This window comes from Ipomoea nil, unplaced genomic scaffold (assembly GCF_001879475.1).
Source record: "Ipomoea nil cultivar Tokyo-kokei standard unplaced genomic scaffold, Asagao_1.1 scaffold3321, whole genome shotgun sequence".
NCBI lineage: Eukaryota > Viridiplantae > Streptophyta > Magnoliopsida > Solanales > Convolvulaceae > Ipomoea > Ipomoea nil.
Genome location: NW_017619749.1, coordinates 6,024,318 through 6,041,643, shown reverse-complemented (window position 1 = coordinate 6,041,643; position 17,326 = coordinate 6,024,318). Strand labels below are relative to the sequence as shown.

The window sequence follows — 17,326 nt, the reverse complement described above, 5'->3', positions numbered from 1 at the left end:
TACCCTCGGTGTTCGATGAACATTAGTGTATTACGAAATGCATTGGTCATACAAACGTATGTAGTTGCGTCTTATGAGGCATTTGGTTATTATATAGTCTATTTAGGTAATTATCCGGGAAACAAAAACATGTGCAATAATTGCTTACTGTGAAACTTTATGTATTTTTGTTCTTATTACCAAAAACAAAAGAAAGGAAAAGAAAAACCTTTTTGGATGTGAACACAGATTTTGCAAAAGATAAATGTGTATGCTATAATACATAATAGGGAAAATTGGGTTTACCCTTCCCTATATTTATAGCAAATAGTTATTGTATTCCTTCCATTATTATTATTATAATAAAGTGACGGCTTTGAATTGGTACATTAGTGAAGTAGACTATTAAAACTTGTCACATACATTTACCTTCCATATGTAAGGCGTGTTATTAGTCAATATAAGGACAAATTTTAAATAAATTCTTCATTAATAAGTCGAATAACAAAAAACCATTAAATTAAACAACCACCTCTCGAAAAAACTAAAATTACAGCCTTTTGAAGAATTGAAGGATCATGAATACATTCAAGAAAATAGAGTGACAGTACAAATCGGATAGAAATGGTTGTTCCTTTATCCACTCCAAGTGAGAGCGGCCTATTAGACTTTTTGATTTGTGTCGATCAATTATATACAACTTAAGTTGGTTTGTTGTATTTTGTTAGCTAAAGTAATTTACCTAGTATACACACCCTTAAATAGTGGCAGCAGGTTTCTCAGATCACTCAAATTACTATTATATAATCACTATAGAGAAAAAAAAAAAAAACTACTTTTTCTCAATGTTACATAAGGCGCTAGGCGCTAGTTGGACGCTCGGGGCAGCTGAGTAATCCGAGCCTTACTTTTCGTACTCGGCTGGAAGTTGTTAGACTATTATAATCACCAAAACTAGTAAACTGCATATGTTAGATAATTAATTTATTACATGACCAGAGAAATATAAAGAAAGAGTAGCCGAGCAAGCAAAAAATAAAAAATAAAACCCACTTGGCCGAGTTAGGCACCTAGCCAATTGGTTGCTTGGCCGGTCAACCAAAAGTCGCCTAGAGTTTAAATTGCCTAGACCTAGGGCGCTCAGTGCCTAGGCATATAGGCCTACTTTTATAACACGGCTTTTTCTACATAAGACATTCATTGTACCCAATAAAAAAAAGAGTTAATTTAACACTCATATATAGTTTAAGTAGTTGATTAACGTAAGCTAATAAGTTAATAGTCTAGGTTTGTTGCTTGGTGGTGTTTAGTTGGTTGTTTTTTGAGGAAAATAAATGTATTTAGTTGGGTTTATGATGAGTAGGATGGAGTGTTAATGAGCTGAAACTTGGATGGTGGGTTAATGAAATGAAAATGAAGGTGGTTGGTTGGTGGATAGTAGTTAACAGCATCAACATGTGATGCTGTGAGAAGAGCGAATTGAAGAAGTGAAGAAATGCATAGCCAACTCTTCTAACACACAAAAACCAAACCTGACCTGCGGATCGGAAGAAGCTAAGAAACCCTATCTGCATGAAGCTGAGAAGCTACAGAGATTTCCATTAACGTCCTTTCAAGCTTCTCTCATCAGTCAAACTCACGGCAATCTCATCTTCCATTCATACGCATCTCGTTTCTTTCTTTCTGTTCAGTTCGTATTTGCAGTGATTCAACTTCTACAAGTGCGGAACTTGCCTGCAGAGATCATATCGAGCTTATTTATGCTTCGGAGTATTGGGGAGATTAGTTAAGTTGTTGAAGATCGAATATTACGAATGAGTGCGAGGATGAGAAACTCGACGGCGGCGGCGTCTTCGTCGGTGGCGGGGGAGGTGATGATGGAGATAGAGGCGAGCAAGCCGCAAGGGAATGGGATAGTGGTTGGGGGGTTGAGTCCTCTCAGCGAGACGCTGTGGAAGGAGAAAACTAACACGGAGTTCATGGGAGACGTCTCCGCCAGGCTGGCATGGAAGGATTTAACGGTTATGGTTACTCTCGGCAATGGAGAAACCCAGAATGTTCTGGAAGGTCTCGTCGGGTATGCAGAGCCTGGAACCTTCACCGCCCTCATGGGACCTTCCGGCTCCGGCAAATCTACTCTCCTCGACGCCCTCTCCGGCCGCCTCGCCGCCAACGCTTTCCTCTCCGGCAGAATCGTCCTCAACGGCCACAAAGCCAAGCTCTCCTTCGGAACTGCGGTGAGTAAACCGCTACTCTACTCTACTCCATCAAAATCTCCATTATATTCCAAACTCTTTTATCAATTTCCTCTCTCAAACCTTTCCACAGGCATACGTAACGCAAGACGACAACCTGATCGGAACTCTGACCGTCCGGGAAACGATCTCCTACTCTGCTCAGCTCCGGCTGCCGGATAGGATGCCGAGGACGGAGAAGCGCGCGCTGGTGGAGAGCACCATCATAGAAATGGGGCTTCAGGATTGCGCAGATACGGTGATTGGGAATTGGCACTTGCGAGGAATCAGCGGAGGAGAGAAGCGGAGAGTGAGCATCGCCGTCGAGATCTTGATGCGGCCCAGATTGCTCTTTCTCGATGAACCCACCAGCGGCCTAGACAGGTTAATCCAAATCCCGGATATATATCAATTTTCAGATCTCAAGAAACTAAAATAATACTATAATCTATACTCTAAACCTGACAATTTTGTATCTCTGTGATCTATCTGCGACAGTGCCTCAGCGTTCTTTGTTACCCAGACACTGAGGGGTCTGTCTAGAGATGGACGAACAGTAATAGCTTCAATTCACCAACCGAGCAGCGAAGTGTTTGAGCTTTTTGACAGATTATATTTGCTTTCTGGGGGGAAAACTGTGTACTTTGGTCAGGCTTCAGAAGCATACGAGGCAAGAAAATTTACCATTTCTTGATCACGAAGAATTGCAGTACTTCTCCATAACTCTTATGTTTGATCTAACATGATTTTGCAGTTCTTCGCGCAAGCAGGATTTCCTTGCCCCGCTCTCAGAAACCCGTCAGATCATTTTCTGCGGTGTATCAATTCTGATTTTGATAAAGTGAAGGCTACACTGAAAGGCTCAATGAAACTCAGGGTATATATAAGATTATTCTTCTGATCTCAATTGAAACGAAAGTCGAGCTTAGCTTCTTACTGATCTGTTCTCAATATATATGATTTGAATTGTTCCTAGTTTGAGACAAAAGATGATCCTCTTGAGAAGATTACCACTGCTGAAGCTATTAGGAGACTAGTGGATTTTTACCATACTTCTCAGTACTACCAAGAAGCAAGTGTAAAAGTGGAAGAAATGTCCAAAGTTGTAAGTACTGCTAGCTTTCTCGCCTGCAGGGTGGATATATCTTCATCACTATTCTGATTTGCTTCTTTCTCTCCATCACAGAAAGGAACTGTTCTTGATTCAGGAGGGAGCCAAGCTAGTTTCTTGATGCAGGCATTCACCCTTACGAAACGTTCTTTTGTTAATATGTCAAGAGACTTTGGTTATTACTGGTTGAGGCTTGTTATCTACATTGTGGTAACTATCTGCATTGGAACCATCTATCTCAATGTGGGAACAGGTTACAGTTCCATCCTGGTAATGTTCTCATTTCTTCAGCCAGTCAAAACATTCTTGCTGTGTCTTTTCATGTTTGCTTTTGGCTGCAATTCCCATCCCCATTGCAGATAAATTCTCTTTATAGAAAGTTAAATGGGCCATAAAATATGGGTTTGACAAGAATCCACATTTTGCAGTTTAACTTAGGCTAGTTTACTTTACCTGCTAGGGCCACAAGACAATATTTACTCATGCACTCTTTCTGCTAGTGACTGTGGATTTCCCTCGTCACTCTAAAAGAAAAAGAAGCCTTAGCAACCTCACATTCTATGGAACTGCAGACTAGAATTACCAACCCATTTAACTTAAAGACTTTCTCTGCAAGTGCATTATCTTCAATTCCTACAAGTGATAATGTCATTTTACTGATGATTGTTGTTAGTGTGGAACAGGCTAGGGGCGCATGTGCATCTTTTGTGTTTGGTTTTGTCACATTCATGTCGATTGGAGGGTTTCCTTCGTTCGTGGAAGATATGAAGGTTACTTTCATCCTGCTATCTTACAAACCTACCTATTAATTACCTCATTCAACAATAAACTAGTAACACAATTCACTGAATTATTATTATCTGATATCATAATTCACTACTGGATCAGGTTTTTCAAAGAGAAAGGCTGAATGGTCACTACGGTGTGGCTGCATTTGTGATCAGCAACACCTTCTCTGCCATGCCATTTCTGATTCTCATCACTTTTCTGTCCGGAACCGTGTGCTATTTCATGGTCCGCCTCCACCCAGGCTTCATGCATTATCTATTCTTCGTGCTGTGCTTATACGCAAGCGTCACCGTGGTTGAGAGCCTCATGATGGCCATAGCCAGTGTCGTTCCCAATTTCCTGATGGGCATCATCACAGGGGCAGGAATTCAGGTACCCAAAAAAAAAAACATTATGGATCAATTGTTGTTTAAGTTTAACATGCATTACATCTATACTGTGTGTTCAGGGTATATTTATGCTAGTCTCCGGATACTTCAGACTCCCTAATGACATCCCAAAGCCTTTCTGGCGTTACCCAATGTCCTACATCAGCTTCCACTTCTGGGCTTTACAGGTACCAAACCAAAGAATGCCACTCTGCATTTTATTTTACACAATAAATAACAAGAATTCGAATCAAAATAAATAATAATTTGTTGAACGGAACATACAGGGACAGTACCAGAATGATCTGAAGGGATTAGTGTTCGACAACCAGTCACCAGATCTGCCCAAAATCCCTGGCGAGTTCATCCTGGAAAACATATTCCAGATCGACGTGAACAGATCAAAATGGGTGGACCTCAGCGTTCTGTTCTGCATGATCATCATCTACCGCCTCATATTCTTCATTGTAATCAAGATAAACGAGGATGTGACGCCGTGGATCCGAGGATACATAGCCAGGAGGAGAATGCAGCAAAAGAATGGGAATCAAACAACTACGGTTGCGCCGTTTGGTCTCACCCAGTCCCCTTCATTGAGGTCCTACGCTACCGGACCTGCCAAGAAGTAGATCAAAACAAGAATCATCAATCATAGGTTACAACCTGTCAAGCCTTTGCATACTTGTAATATGTAACAAATTAAATACGAGAGAGAGATGGTGTTTACTCTACGGTAATTATTATAAGTTCTTGCTCTAAATGCATGGAGTTGGCTCTTTCTTAGGCCAATTCATTCATTCATTACGTACTCCTTATCAAATTGGTGAAACAATTATTTCTTACTTTTGAGTTACTTGCTCATCAAATTAAATATTATTTTTGTTACATTTAGACCACGAGTTACTTTTAAATTACTTGGTCATTAAATATTATTTTTGTTACTTACATTTAGACAATGATTTTATTTTTTTTCCCAATATTTAATCCTTTCTGTCAAATGTGGACCGAAAATGACTATAATTCATCTCAAAGTTATACCAATTTGAACATCTTGATACGTTTGGATATAAATGTAAGATTTTGAACTATAACTATAATATTAGGGGTGGGCAATTCAATTCAGTTCCGTAATATACCTAACAACCGAATAGTAATGGATTCTTGTACATGGAACAGTTTGGAAAAAATCAAATCAAACCGAATACCGTTTGATTTTAATAATAATAATAATAATAATAATAATAAGTAAATCCAAGTCCATTGCTGTATGTTCTGTCGTTTAACTCATATTCTCACCGTATTTCTATTAAATTTTTTATTTAATTTTTTTATGACTTGTTCTATACTTTGCACTTTTACTGTTTGCCGCAATTATTCTTTGCCTCACAATTATCTCTAATTTAAGTTATTCTAACAACATTCAATTTTTTTTTTTTTTGAGTTTCTATGAAATTAATGTGCTCCAACATCATTCTAATTTTGATTTCCAGTGCTGTTAGTTTCTAGACTTTTTGGAAGCCTACCGGGGGCCAACACAACCGAGAAAGTTGGTGAAACACTGAAAATATGAAAGATAAAAAAATAGATAGAAAAAGAATTGACACAATGACTTTTATGTGAAAACCGAAAGGAAAAATCACAGACCTTTGTGGGTGATGCCAAACCAAAAATTTCACTATTTTGTAAGAGATTTTTGTACATATTACATTGTGTATGGATGAAGCTTTCTCTTTCTCTTTCAAATGTTGAGCCCTGATCCCCCCCCCCCCCTTCCCCCCCTTGCTCTTCACTCTCTCATTCTTTTATAGCTACCAAATACCAGAAGGGTCTTGAAGGGTAGTAAGTGGTGTTTATTAGGATTTAATAAAGTGGTGTTTATTAGGATTTAATGAGTATTAAAGGGTAGTAAATAGGAGGTTAGATTCCTTTTAACTTGGAGGGTGTGGTTGAGTGGAAGAGATTCATTCATCCTTAACTAAAGGTCAAGGGTTTAATCATTGACTTTGGGTATGGAGCAACTTTAAATTTATAGACTAGTTCGCATGTTTTACTCAAAAGAGGTGCCTACAATTCAGTGAATGAATTAGTCATTGTGGCCGATATATAGTGAAAACCATGGGTACACTCAAAAAAAAAAAAAAAAGAAAAAGAAAAAAGAGGTTAGAATTGGGTAAATTAATAGGTAATAATAGGTGTTTTAGTGGGTTATAAAGAGGTATTTATGGGCTGTAATATGAGTAGTTAGTAGGGCAAGTAATGTGTATTATTTGGGGGTTATGGAGGGGTGTTTGGTTAGTTTAGCTTTAGGGAGCCAAAAATTCGACTGGTTGGTCACGCTTCGATTTGTTGTTAGGTGGTTCGAATTGATTTTCATACACGATATCCATTAAGTGCACTGGAATATTATTTTTCAATTTAGAAATATATTTTCAGTTCACTGAAATTATTTTCCCGTGTATTGGAAATATATTTTGCCAAACAATAACGGATTGTGTCCAAAAATTAACTATATAGTATTTGATACTTGTTATCTAAATATTGACTATACAAATGAATAATTCTTCAATCATCTTGTCAACAAAACATTCCAAGTGAGTCAATTGAAGAATCGATTGGCAAACAAGTTAACGGATTTTTGGTAATTAGTACACAGTAATGTGTTTGAATTTTGGATTTCTATTTTATTATGACCTTGTTTGGTAAAATAGTTAGTCTATCCGCTAATTTTAACTTATTTGACTACTATTAACTGTTTCAATTGGTTAAACAATCAATGAGTATTTAATTAATTAGTTTTTTGTAACAACTTATTGCTCCAAAATGCTAAAATTAAAAAAGCTGGTCAAAGTAGCTTTTTCGATAAGCTTTTTGAGAAAGTCATGTTTGTAATCAGTTATCAGCTAACAAATAATTTACCAAACACTTTTTCTACAATCAGTTAATGCTATCAACTAGTCAAACCCACTAACTTAACCAGCTAACAACTATTTACCAAACACCTCCTATATAATGTTTAGACTTTGGATTTGGACTATATCAATATGTATTTGGTAGTGTGTTTGAAAAATTAGAAAATTTGGAAAATTGAGGTTCTTTAACCGAACCGAACTATAACGTTAAAATGAATGATATCATTTTTTTAATACCAAAATATCAGTACCGAAATAAATAAATAAAAACTTGAACCAAATCCCGAAACACCTACCGCTAATAAAAATTATATGAAAATATCAAATGTGACAAAAATTGAAAGCCATATATCAAATGTGATAAAAAAAACAATACTTAATTCTCGAACACCTTTCATTCAATTACCAAATTTCTATTAAATTGAATTAATGGTGTTCAACAAATGTGAAAATAATTTATTGATGAAATTGAACACCATTAATTCAATTTAATACGGAGTAGAAATTTGGTAATAAAAAAAAAAAAACTAAACTTTTTTTTAATAAATTTATTGTTTATATTTTATTTTTAACTTTACTTTTTTACTAAAAAAATATTTTCTTATTAAAAGGTGAAATTTCCTTGCCCTAAAGACTCCTCACTTCTTTTCAAGCACAAAAATTATTGACTTTCTCAACCTATTAAGAGAAAGTCAATGTTCCCACCGGAATTTAAACCCCCCATTTGAAATAGTCACAGTTATACCGTTTGAAACGGCTTGATCACAATTTGACAAAAAAAAAAAATACTATATATAAAATATCGCAAACAAGTGTTTTGGAAATCAAATAGTGTGGGATCATGTATGACCCATAAATAATATTATTAAGCATGTAGTGTTATCGATAACTAGTCGAATAAAAAAAAAAATCAGAGTTTAAGATAATGGAAAGTGTGAATTAGATTTCTTATGCGTACATAAAGGATGGAGTGATTGTGCGTCTAAGAGTAAAGTCTTGTGGACTTAATAAATTCGATTACTTAAGTATTTAAAAAATATATATATTTTTACTCACTCAAAATTTTGATATTGACATTTTCTCATGATCTATAGAATAAAGATAATTTGTTATTTTTTATTGAACAAAGGTCTTGTGGTCCCACTTCTCTATATTTGATGTCATAGAGTCATAGACTATTGTGTCTGCCAAAAAAGAAAATGGCTACACTGTTACAGTGATCTTAGCCTCCGCCTCCTCGTCCTCGTTGTCGTTGGAGACTTGGCTTCTGGCAGCTCAGAAAATGGCTAAAAATCGATCTGAAACCAAGAAATCCGTAGCAGAAGAAGAAGATTCTTCAACAGACAATGAAGGTTCGGAGTCGGAATCGGAATCGGAACCGGAGAAAACCCAAACTCAAATGCAGATTGCCAAAAGTCCATCCGCGGCGGCAACGAAGGTCACCGAAGCATCATCTACGCATGCCAAAATTCAGGCCGCTTCGTCGTCTTCATATGAGACTGATACCGAATCGGATTCCGAGTCCGAGTCCGAGTCTCAAAGACCCGCCCCGATTGTTAAACCCACGGATCACCCACGAGAATCCGCCCAAACCAAGCCGAGAAAATCCGGTGCCGAAGCTAAACGCCCGGCGCCTGCTGCGGACAGAGAAGTCACAGAATCGAAGAGGCAGAAGCGAAATCCGGAATCCGTGGTAGAATTCTCCGAGGAGATTAAACCATCGGCAGACGATTCGAAGAAACAGCTATTCCAGAGACTGGAGCGAAGACGATGAAATAGCTCTTCTGGAGGGAATGATCGAGTACACGGAGAAGGAGAATGCCGATCCGCATACTGACTTGGACGCGTTTCACGATTTCATACGAAAGTCTCTGCATTTCACAGTGAGTAAAAACCAGCTGCAGAATAAGATAAAGCGGGTGAGGAAAAAGTACATAAACAACGCCGGAAAGGGGAAGAAAGGAAAGGAGAAGTCATTCTCAAAACCCCACGAGCAAAAAACCTATGAACTGTCCAGGAAAATATGGGGGAAAGGGGATGAGAAAATCGAGGATAAACTCGGGGATAGCAGCAGCCAAGTAAGACTTGTTCACGCTCTGATGGCCTGCAATGGAGAAGAAAAAATCAATAAAAATTCAATGAAGAAAGCTCCGGTCATTGAGGACGCCATTGAAACGCCTGAGGCTGCTGCTTCGAGTGGATGGAAGAATGGCGTCAAGAGAATGGAGGCTGAGAACAAAGCGGAATTGAATTCACTGTCGCAATTTATGGAGAAGAACAAAGGTATTGTGATCGGTGAGGAGAAGAGAAACGAGATTGAGAAGAAGCGGAAAGCTGTGGTGGTAGCTGAGATCGATCTGTTCTTGAAGGAGCTAGAGCTGATTCAAGAACAAGTGAAGGCGACTTTGGAAGCCATGAAGTAGTCGCTGCAAAATGAGGGATCAATGAAGTTATTACCAGTTTTTTGCCCTCCCTCTGTTTTGATATTTTGCTAAGTCAAACATGAACGCTGGAATCCTCTTTGCAAATAAATTATTAGTATCTTTACATCATAAAGGCCAACAAATAAAGAAAACAAGAATAAAATTGAACATCTAAAAAACATGATAAAATCATAACTATTCACTCTGAAAAGTGCCTTCCACCTGCAATACATTATACATCAACAAACAAACCCCTATCCTCCTTCCTGCTGCTTTCTAAAATCTTATGTATGTGTGTTTTAGTAGGATTAAAGAGGAGGCAAAAGCTATGACTGGTCAACTGTTACACCCCCTATATGTTCTCTAATTTGCTAAGAACCGTAGATCATCAATCCAAACCCAAATTAGAATCCATTTTCTTTCTGTTCCCTTTCTTGTATATGTATCACAGTAAGCCTCTATATAGAATACACTCCCAGAAAGGACCTGAAGGTGAGCTGGAAGGAATTATGAATCACAGCATCAGGAAACCTTATCTAATGGGTCAAGATACAACAGCCTTTTCATCTCCGAGAACATGTTTTTTTCACGCGGCTTGGCATTTGAGTGTCAGGTGGGATATGATAGCCAAGCGCCAGAGAAGTTCTAGAAGATGTATTCATCTGGGGGTGCTTCTTCTGGAATCTGAAAAGAGAAAAGCTGCAGTAAGCATCAAGGTGTTTTCAGGATTTCTTAAACACATTACAATGACCAGCAAAATTTTTGGAAGGGACGGACGGGGTGGCATTTATATGCAAATTGATTCAACATCAAATTAATAAAGCTAGTTCTGGCATGATACTGCTCAAAGAAGCAATAGTCAAAACAATTTCAATGTGATAGAGTCCCGTGCCTCCCCTGGGTCCTACCTTTCCCTCTATTGATCTGTGATTGTGATGCCTTCTAACTAAGGCATGTATAACTGACACTTTCCTGGAAATGTATGTGCATGATATTTTGTGAGGATGCATTGACAGTTATTCAGGTTTTAATCATGCAAGACCTCACAACTAACTTGCCATTCAACAAGATGCATGAAACTGGTTACCTCTCCAATCTTCCACTCCTTACTCCAGATGCTATCATCTAAAATAGCTTTCTCCTTCTGCTTTCTGATAAAAGGGGAATTCAACAGTTAGTCCCATCGTATATAGGCTACATCAATGAGGAATAACATCTTGGTACAAAGCACAAGATAAGCCAGAATAGGCTAGAGGAATTTTCTTGTCTTCTCTGTTTTTTTTTTTTTGTTTTTTTTAAGGAGATTCAAAATTACATTGCTCTAGCAAAGCACTTGGTATTTGTACAACATACAACATTTCACAAGGGTTAGTCCACTGATAGGAATCTAGGATGTAGCCTAAAGTGGAAGCAATAGATGCAGAATTGTCTGTAAAACAACTGCTGGACAATTCCATCTGCCCCTTCCATGAAACCAACTTTTTAAGCACAAACACTGTCTAAAATCCTTGTACATTTTACAAGTTCCTAGACCTTGCCAACACATTAGTCATGTGTTTCTATAATCCAAATACATTAAACATATAATTTTTGAAAAAGTCAGATTTAAATTGAAATCTATTAACCAAAAACTTATAAGAGAGATACGGAACTTTAAATTTCAATTTCAGTTTTTAAAGTGGGTGGGGGGTATAGTAAAGAGACTTATGAGGTGGACCTGTAATCTATATTGTTTTCATTTGCCATGTCACAGTTAAAAGTAGTTTTGAAAGGATAGAGTGAGTTTTGAAGGTTTTCAAGCTTCATCAGAAAATTTGAAAGACCTTGTCCTCCACACTCTCTCCTATTAAGACAATATCAAACAGAATAACAAGCAATTCACTGTGGATTCAAATGAAAAGTTGGTTTATGATCTTCACATGACATAACCCTAACCTTAAATCATTTATAATTTAAGTTTTGCCTAGGGGGTTGTCATTGGTAAACTTCAGAAAATGGTAAACACCAGACAAAGTCAAAACATTGATTCTAGATAAGATTGATTCTGCCAGTGATATATAGAAATCATCATTGATGGGACTTACATCAAGCCAGTATTGCCAAATGACTGTCCAATAGAACCAGAAAGTTGTGGAAAGAGAGACATGGAAGATGAGTTCCTCTCACCAGCCATGGCATTGTTGAGGGTTGCTGAACTGGAGGAGAAGGGGCTATGAAATGACTGAGCACCAAACTGGCTGCCCAAAGAACCTACAATAAAAATCAAGTCAAAACAACATCGATAAAACTCATAAAAGTACATGCAAAAGTATTGTGCTACAAATGTTATACGGCACCTGCATTTCCAAATGGCACATTATTCACCCCAAATGTACCCGGCATCTGACTGAAGTTCTCAAAGGGATTTGATTGCTGCAAAGTGTTACTTGGGGTAGCTGATAGCCTTGAATTTGGAAGAGAAAAACATCCATCAAAAGCCAAAACTATATAATTGGAAATTTAATACACCAATACCAAATATTTGAAAGGTAACAAACATTAATAAATAAATTACAACTATGTAAATTAAATTATTTTAATCATTAAAAAATGCAATTTCAGAGAGTTCATGGTGTTAAATTAAAAAAGAATGCTGAAAGTGTGAAAAAGGAAAAATGGAGAAAAAACAGAAATTGAGAAAAAAATTGAAAATGGAAAAACCAAAAAAAAAAAAGAGGGGGGGGGGGGTGGGGGGGGGGGAGGGGGGAAGGAAAAAAGTAATTTGGAAAAACAAATGAGGATAAAAGAATGTGAAAATGAGAGGGAAAAAAAGAGTGAGTTCATGGTGTTGAATTATTTTTTTTAAAGGTTGAAAATGTGAAAAAAGGAATGTTAAATTTTATTTTTTTTTAAAGGTGAATGTTGAAAATGTCTTTTTAAAGGATAAAAAAGGGAAAAGATCAGGAAAAAGAACGCTAAAAATGCTTCAAAGAGAAGGGAAAAGAAAAAAAAGCTGGAAATAAATAACAAGGAAAACCAAAAAGAGGAGGAGAAAAAAGAATAAAAGAAAGGGAAAAGGAAAAAAGAAAGCTGGAAAAAACAGAAGGAAGAGAAACAGGAATAAAAGAAAGTTCGGAAAAATAAATATCAAGCTGCTACCAAGACTAGCACCTACTGTTCATCCGTGTGTAGAGATTTTCGTTTCTCCACTTTGGAGAATTCCTAAAAGCATTTCTTCAAATTCTAGAAATTGGTAGGTAAAAATGTTCTAGAAAAATGACTCAATTTTCCAACTAGAAACGCACCCCAGCTTTTAACTATAAGAGCACATGCTAATATTTAGACACACAGAACTAATACTAACCCTGTATTCAAAAAAGCACCCAACTGACTAAAACTTGAGGTGAGTGGAGGACTTTGAGTACTCGTGACATTTTGACTGGCCCCAAAAAGAGGACTCTGAGAACCAGAACCAAAAGCTGAATTTGCTGAAGCTGAATAAGAATTACGAACTAAGTTATCAAATTCAGCTAACTTGGGTGTAATTAGACCCCTCTCCCTCTCAACCTGCATTGAATTGAGCATGGAAAACAATTAGAACCAAATCCATGAGATAATGGAGTCTTCTCTGTCAGTTTTGACTTTTGATCTCTCCGTCTCTTAATTTTCATCAGAGGGAGAGATGAGGAGATATGGGGGTTGAAGAGGAACACAGCTAATGAAACAGTAAATATATATATATATATATATATATATATATATATATATATATATATATGAGAGCATAAAAGTTCATCAGAGCCCATTCACTGTCTTCTTTTCCTTACTTTTAGGTTCAGCTTGGTATGTTGGAAAGGAATTATGATTCCAACTCCTAATTCCTTTTCCATGTTAGATATAGTTCATTTCACCAGTCATGATTCCTTAAGAATTAATGTTTCACTCCACACCATTTCTTTCATTACACAAAAGGAATAGAGATTCCAATGCCAAAATATATTTTATTAGGCTCAAATTATTTTGATTAACTAATATCATTGCCCTTGACCCATTCCATTCTTATGTCCAGACAATTCCAGGGTACCAAATGATGCCTTACATTCTTTGTGTCAATTTTTTGAAGCAAATCCCCCAAAAACCTGTTTCTATGGCACTACTTATAGATCATTCCTTGTCTGCAACAGACATCATAAATAGAGAAAAGAACAAGAAGCTAATGCACATCTTACAATTGATTGTAAGTTCAGCCCACGCTTAGCATCATCATATGCTGCTACTCGCAGCTCTTCATAGCTAACATCACCAATGACATCACAGGGGCCACTGCATTCAAATGAAATTATAGGCAAATGTTCATGATCCATGTGTCATAAATGGGTGAATATGTAGCATATTAATTAATTAAACTAAGTAAAGTTAAAGTGCTTCCTATCATAGAATAAATTATTTGAGGGTTCATGGCCTAGCATCCAGAACTATTTCCAGCTTGCAACTAACTAGTCAAAGGTGCACAATTCTTTATTGATCTTTTCATATCATGGAGGAACCCAGTGAATTGAGCAAAATGTATGAGAAGTGAGAAGACCTAGTTTTAAATTTAAAAAAAAAAACATACTTTTTCCGGTGCCCATAGCAGGTAAGGTTCCAAAGAGGCTTCTCATTTTGAAAATCTTCAATGATTTGACGTTTGCAAGACTCTGGATCTGTGCAGCTTTACATGTGGCACAACAAAATCCATCAATGACGAAGTTACAATTATAAAGGTTAGTATAGAAGAGAACTTTAAGTTGCCAAGCACGCACTCACACATGATTTGCTGCTCCCTGCTGATTGTCAGGTTGCCGTGCAGAGGTATTACTGGCATTTGCAGATGAACGGATCCACTTATTTTCAAATGGCTAATTGGAAGAAAAATAGGCAAAATTATCATGCAAATCACACAAGAGTATATCAAGGAAAGACAGAACACAACTCAATTATTACAAGGTACGTATCAAATTAACAAATAACAGAGACACCTCAGTGGGTTATAGAGGATAAAATTATTGTTATCACACATCATAAAAACATTGTAAATCCTCATGAAACACAGACTCCATTATTAAGATTTACAGTTTAATAATTAGTAACAATAATGCAAAAATATTATCAGTAATAAAATATTAGAGATTCAGATATTCAAGAAACAATTTTTGGCCGGATCATTAAAACCATCACGTATCCACTGAAAGGTTTAGGTTAAGTATAGTAACTAAATTACTGAGGAAAGAACCTTTTGTTGATTCTGTTTTAAACCAACATCATTGACTCCTCTTGACTGAGAGTTATTCTGAACACCAAACCCGAAAGGATTGGGCTGCTGCTGCTGCTGAAAATTCGTCCTCTGAAACTGTGTGCCACTTTGGCTGCCAAATCCAAATACATTTGGTTTTGGCTGTTGTTGGGTAACATGAAGAAATTTACAACGATCACCGTAATGACAGCTGCACATAAAAAATGTGAGAGATCAGACGTTGCTACTTGATAGTACAATGCAATAGACCTATTACAAATATGTAAAACTTGCACCATTTTAAATAAGTAAAATGTGAACACCAACCGAACATATTCAGTAAACAGGAATGGAGTTCTTCTAGTTACAAAACCAATCTTTCATAGCTGCCCCTTTCTAATCCTAATCAGGGTTTGATCTCATATATTAAAATTACCGCCATTGTAGAGAAAGGGAACTATGACTACTTGAATTTATTCAAATTAGAACAACTAGAGGTAATAATGTCAAAGTAGTTAGATAAGTGCACAGATCATAATAAACCACAAGATAATAATTTGAGCGCATTAAATAACCAGAAAAAAATAATAATAACAAACGGAATCTCTTCAGGGTTTATCCCTAAACCCTAATATATTTCGCCAGTGAGAAGGAAAACGCATACCTTCCACGGAGGAAATTTCGGCACGGCTCTTTCCTGGGAGGCATTCTCAAGTTATAGACACAAGGATTTTGGCCGGAAAATTCCTCGTGTTCGTGGGAAGAAAATCGCCGGTTTGCCGCGCCGGCGGGATGACCTGTTTAGCGCCCTTTTATACTGCTTACCTGCTGCTTTGAAATCTTTTCCAGAAGTTACTCAGAAAGAAATGAATTGATGAATTGATGCCGCCTTGACTACCTTGAGGGTGAGACGTACTTCTTAGGGTCGTGTGGTTCACGGAATGTCAGATTACTTTAGGGAATGTTAGATTCCTGTGTTTGGTTAAAATTGGGGTATGTAATATAATCATGTTTGGTTTAGGGTTATCTTTTATACACACTATAATATCCTTAACATATTTTCATATATTTTAATAAATTTAAAAATTAAAATAAATAAATAAAATAACGGTATCATATATAATTACATGATTTTAAAATATTAACTAAAATCTTGAACTTGAGAAACAAAATTATTTTATAGGTTAACATAACATAATAAAAATAAAAATATATAATTACAAAAATAATTATATATATATATATATATATATATATATATATATATATTATAATAATAATAATAATAAACTAACATAACTAAGGTTATCTTACATTACCTAAGATTTTGAAGGGAATCACATTCCCTTCAAAATCCTATGTGGAGGGAATGTGACATTCCTTGGGAATGTGACATTCCTTGGGAATGTTAGATTCCCTAAGATAATATGAACCAAACACCGGAATATGAGCTTTGGAATGTCACATTCCCTTGGTTATGTTATATAACCTGAAGCAAACGCCCCCTTCAAGCTTTAAAAATTACATCAAAAACCTCTGGAAATTCAAGATTATGCATTTATGCTAATTAATAATGTTTTTAACAATTGAGCATTTCAGTTCTTTTCACCAAATCAAATACTTGGCTTGTCTTAACAATTGATTTTATAAATAAATATGTAATTTTTCATTTGTTTTGAAAACATCAAATGTCCCAAATCAAAATATGTTAGTTATATTATAATTTACACAATATCAATTTTAAATCAAATGTATATCTTCAAATAGTGACGGTGAATTTTTCTCGTCACTCAAAAATTTAAATTAAATTCAATTGTACAAGTCGGTGTTCAACTATTATTTTGATTGTTAATTTTTTAAGAATAAAATAAATATTACATCTCTATGCTTAATATTAATATTATTATTAGTATTATTATAAAATAAAATACCACAAATTTATTATTGAGAAAAAAATCACTAAAATACGAAGAGAATTTACATTTTTTTGGTCTTTAAGGGTTGGGTTTCCATTTGGAAGGTTGTGAGTTCGAACCTCAGTGGAGGCGTTATTGGCGTTATTGGCTCTTTGTGTTTCAGTAGGTTGAGAAAGTATATGAACAGATACTACAATGTAGGGCCAGTATCATTCAAAAAAACAAAGTTGCGTTATTGGCTCTTTGTGTTTCAGTAGGTTGAGAAAGTATATGAACAGATACTACAATGTAATAGGGCCAGTATCATTCAAAAAAAAAAAATTGCGTTATTGGCTCTTTGTGTTTC

At 36.1% G+C, this 17,326-nt stretch overlaps 3 protein-coding genes across 3 annotated transcripts; 2 read left to right on the top strand and 1 right to left on the bottom strand.

The window, feature by feature from the left end:
- Positions 1-1,207: 1,207 nt before the first annotated feature.
- LOC109170192 (ABC transporter G family member 11) lies at positions 1,208-5,323 on the top strand. The gene is made up of 10 exons (XM_019319187.1): positions 1,208-2,216; positions 2,308-2,597; positions 2,712-2,883; positions 2,968-3,090; positions 3,190-3,318; positions 3,400-3,594; positions 4,008-4,094; positions 4,213-4,485; positions 4,562-4,669; positions 4,769-5,323. Exons 1-10 carry the CDS (start codon positions 1,794-1,796, stop codon positions 5,108-5,110), a joined length of 2,142 nt encoding a protein of 713 aa, XP_019174732.1. The 5' UTR covers positions 1,208-1,793; the 3' UTR covers positions 5,111-5,323.
- A 3,349-nt stretch (positions 5,324-8,672) lies between these two features.
- On the top strand, positions 8,673-9,937 carry LOC109169842 (probable transcription factor At1g61730). Its single transcript, XM_019318730.1, has 2 exons — positions 8,673-9,041; positions 9,088-9,937. Exons 1-2 carry the CDS (start codon positions 8,673-8,675, stop codon positions 9,811-9,813), a joined length of 1,095 nt encoding a protein of 364 aa, XP_019174275.1. The 3' UTR covers positions 9,814-9,937.
- LOC109170195 (zinc finger CCCH domain-containing protein 46) lies at positions 9,896-15,945 on the bottom strand. Its single transcript, XM_019319190.1, has 10 exons — positions 15,729-15,945; positions 15,065-15,275; positions 14,599-14,690; positions 14,408-14,503; positions 14,022-14,115; positions 13,157-13,359; positions 12,150-12,256; positions 11,898-12,063; positions 10,901-10,964; positions 9,896-10,497 (listed from the first exon to the last, which is right to left on the bottom strand). Exons 1-10 carry the CDS (start codon positions 15,770-15,772, stop codon positions 10,459-10,461), a joined length of 1,116 nt encoding a protein of 371 aa, XP_019174735.1. The 5' UTR covers positions 15,773-15,945; the 3' UTR covers positions 9,896-10,458.
- Positions 15,946-17,326: the final 1,381 nt, after the last annotated feature.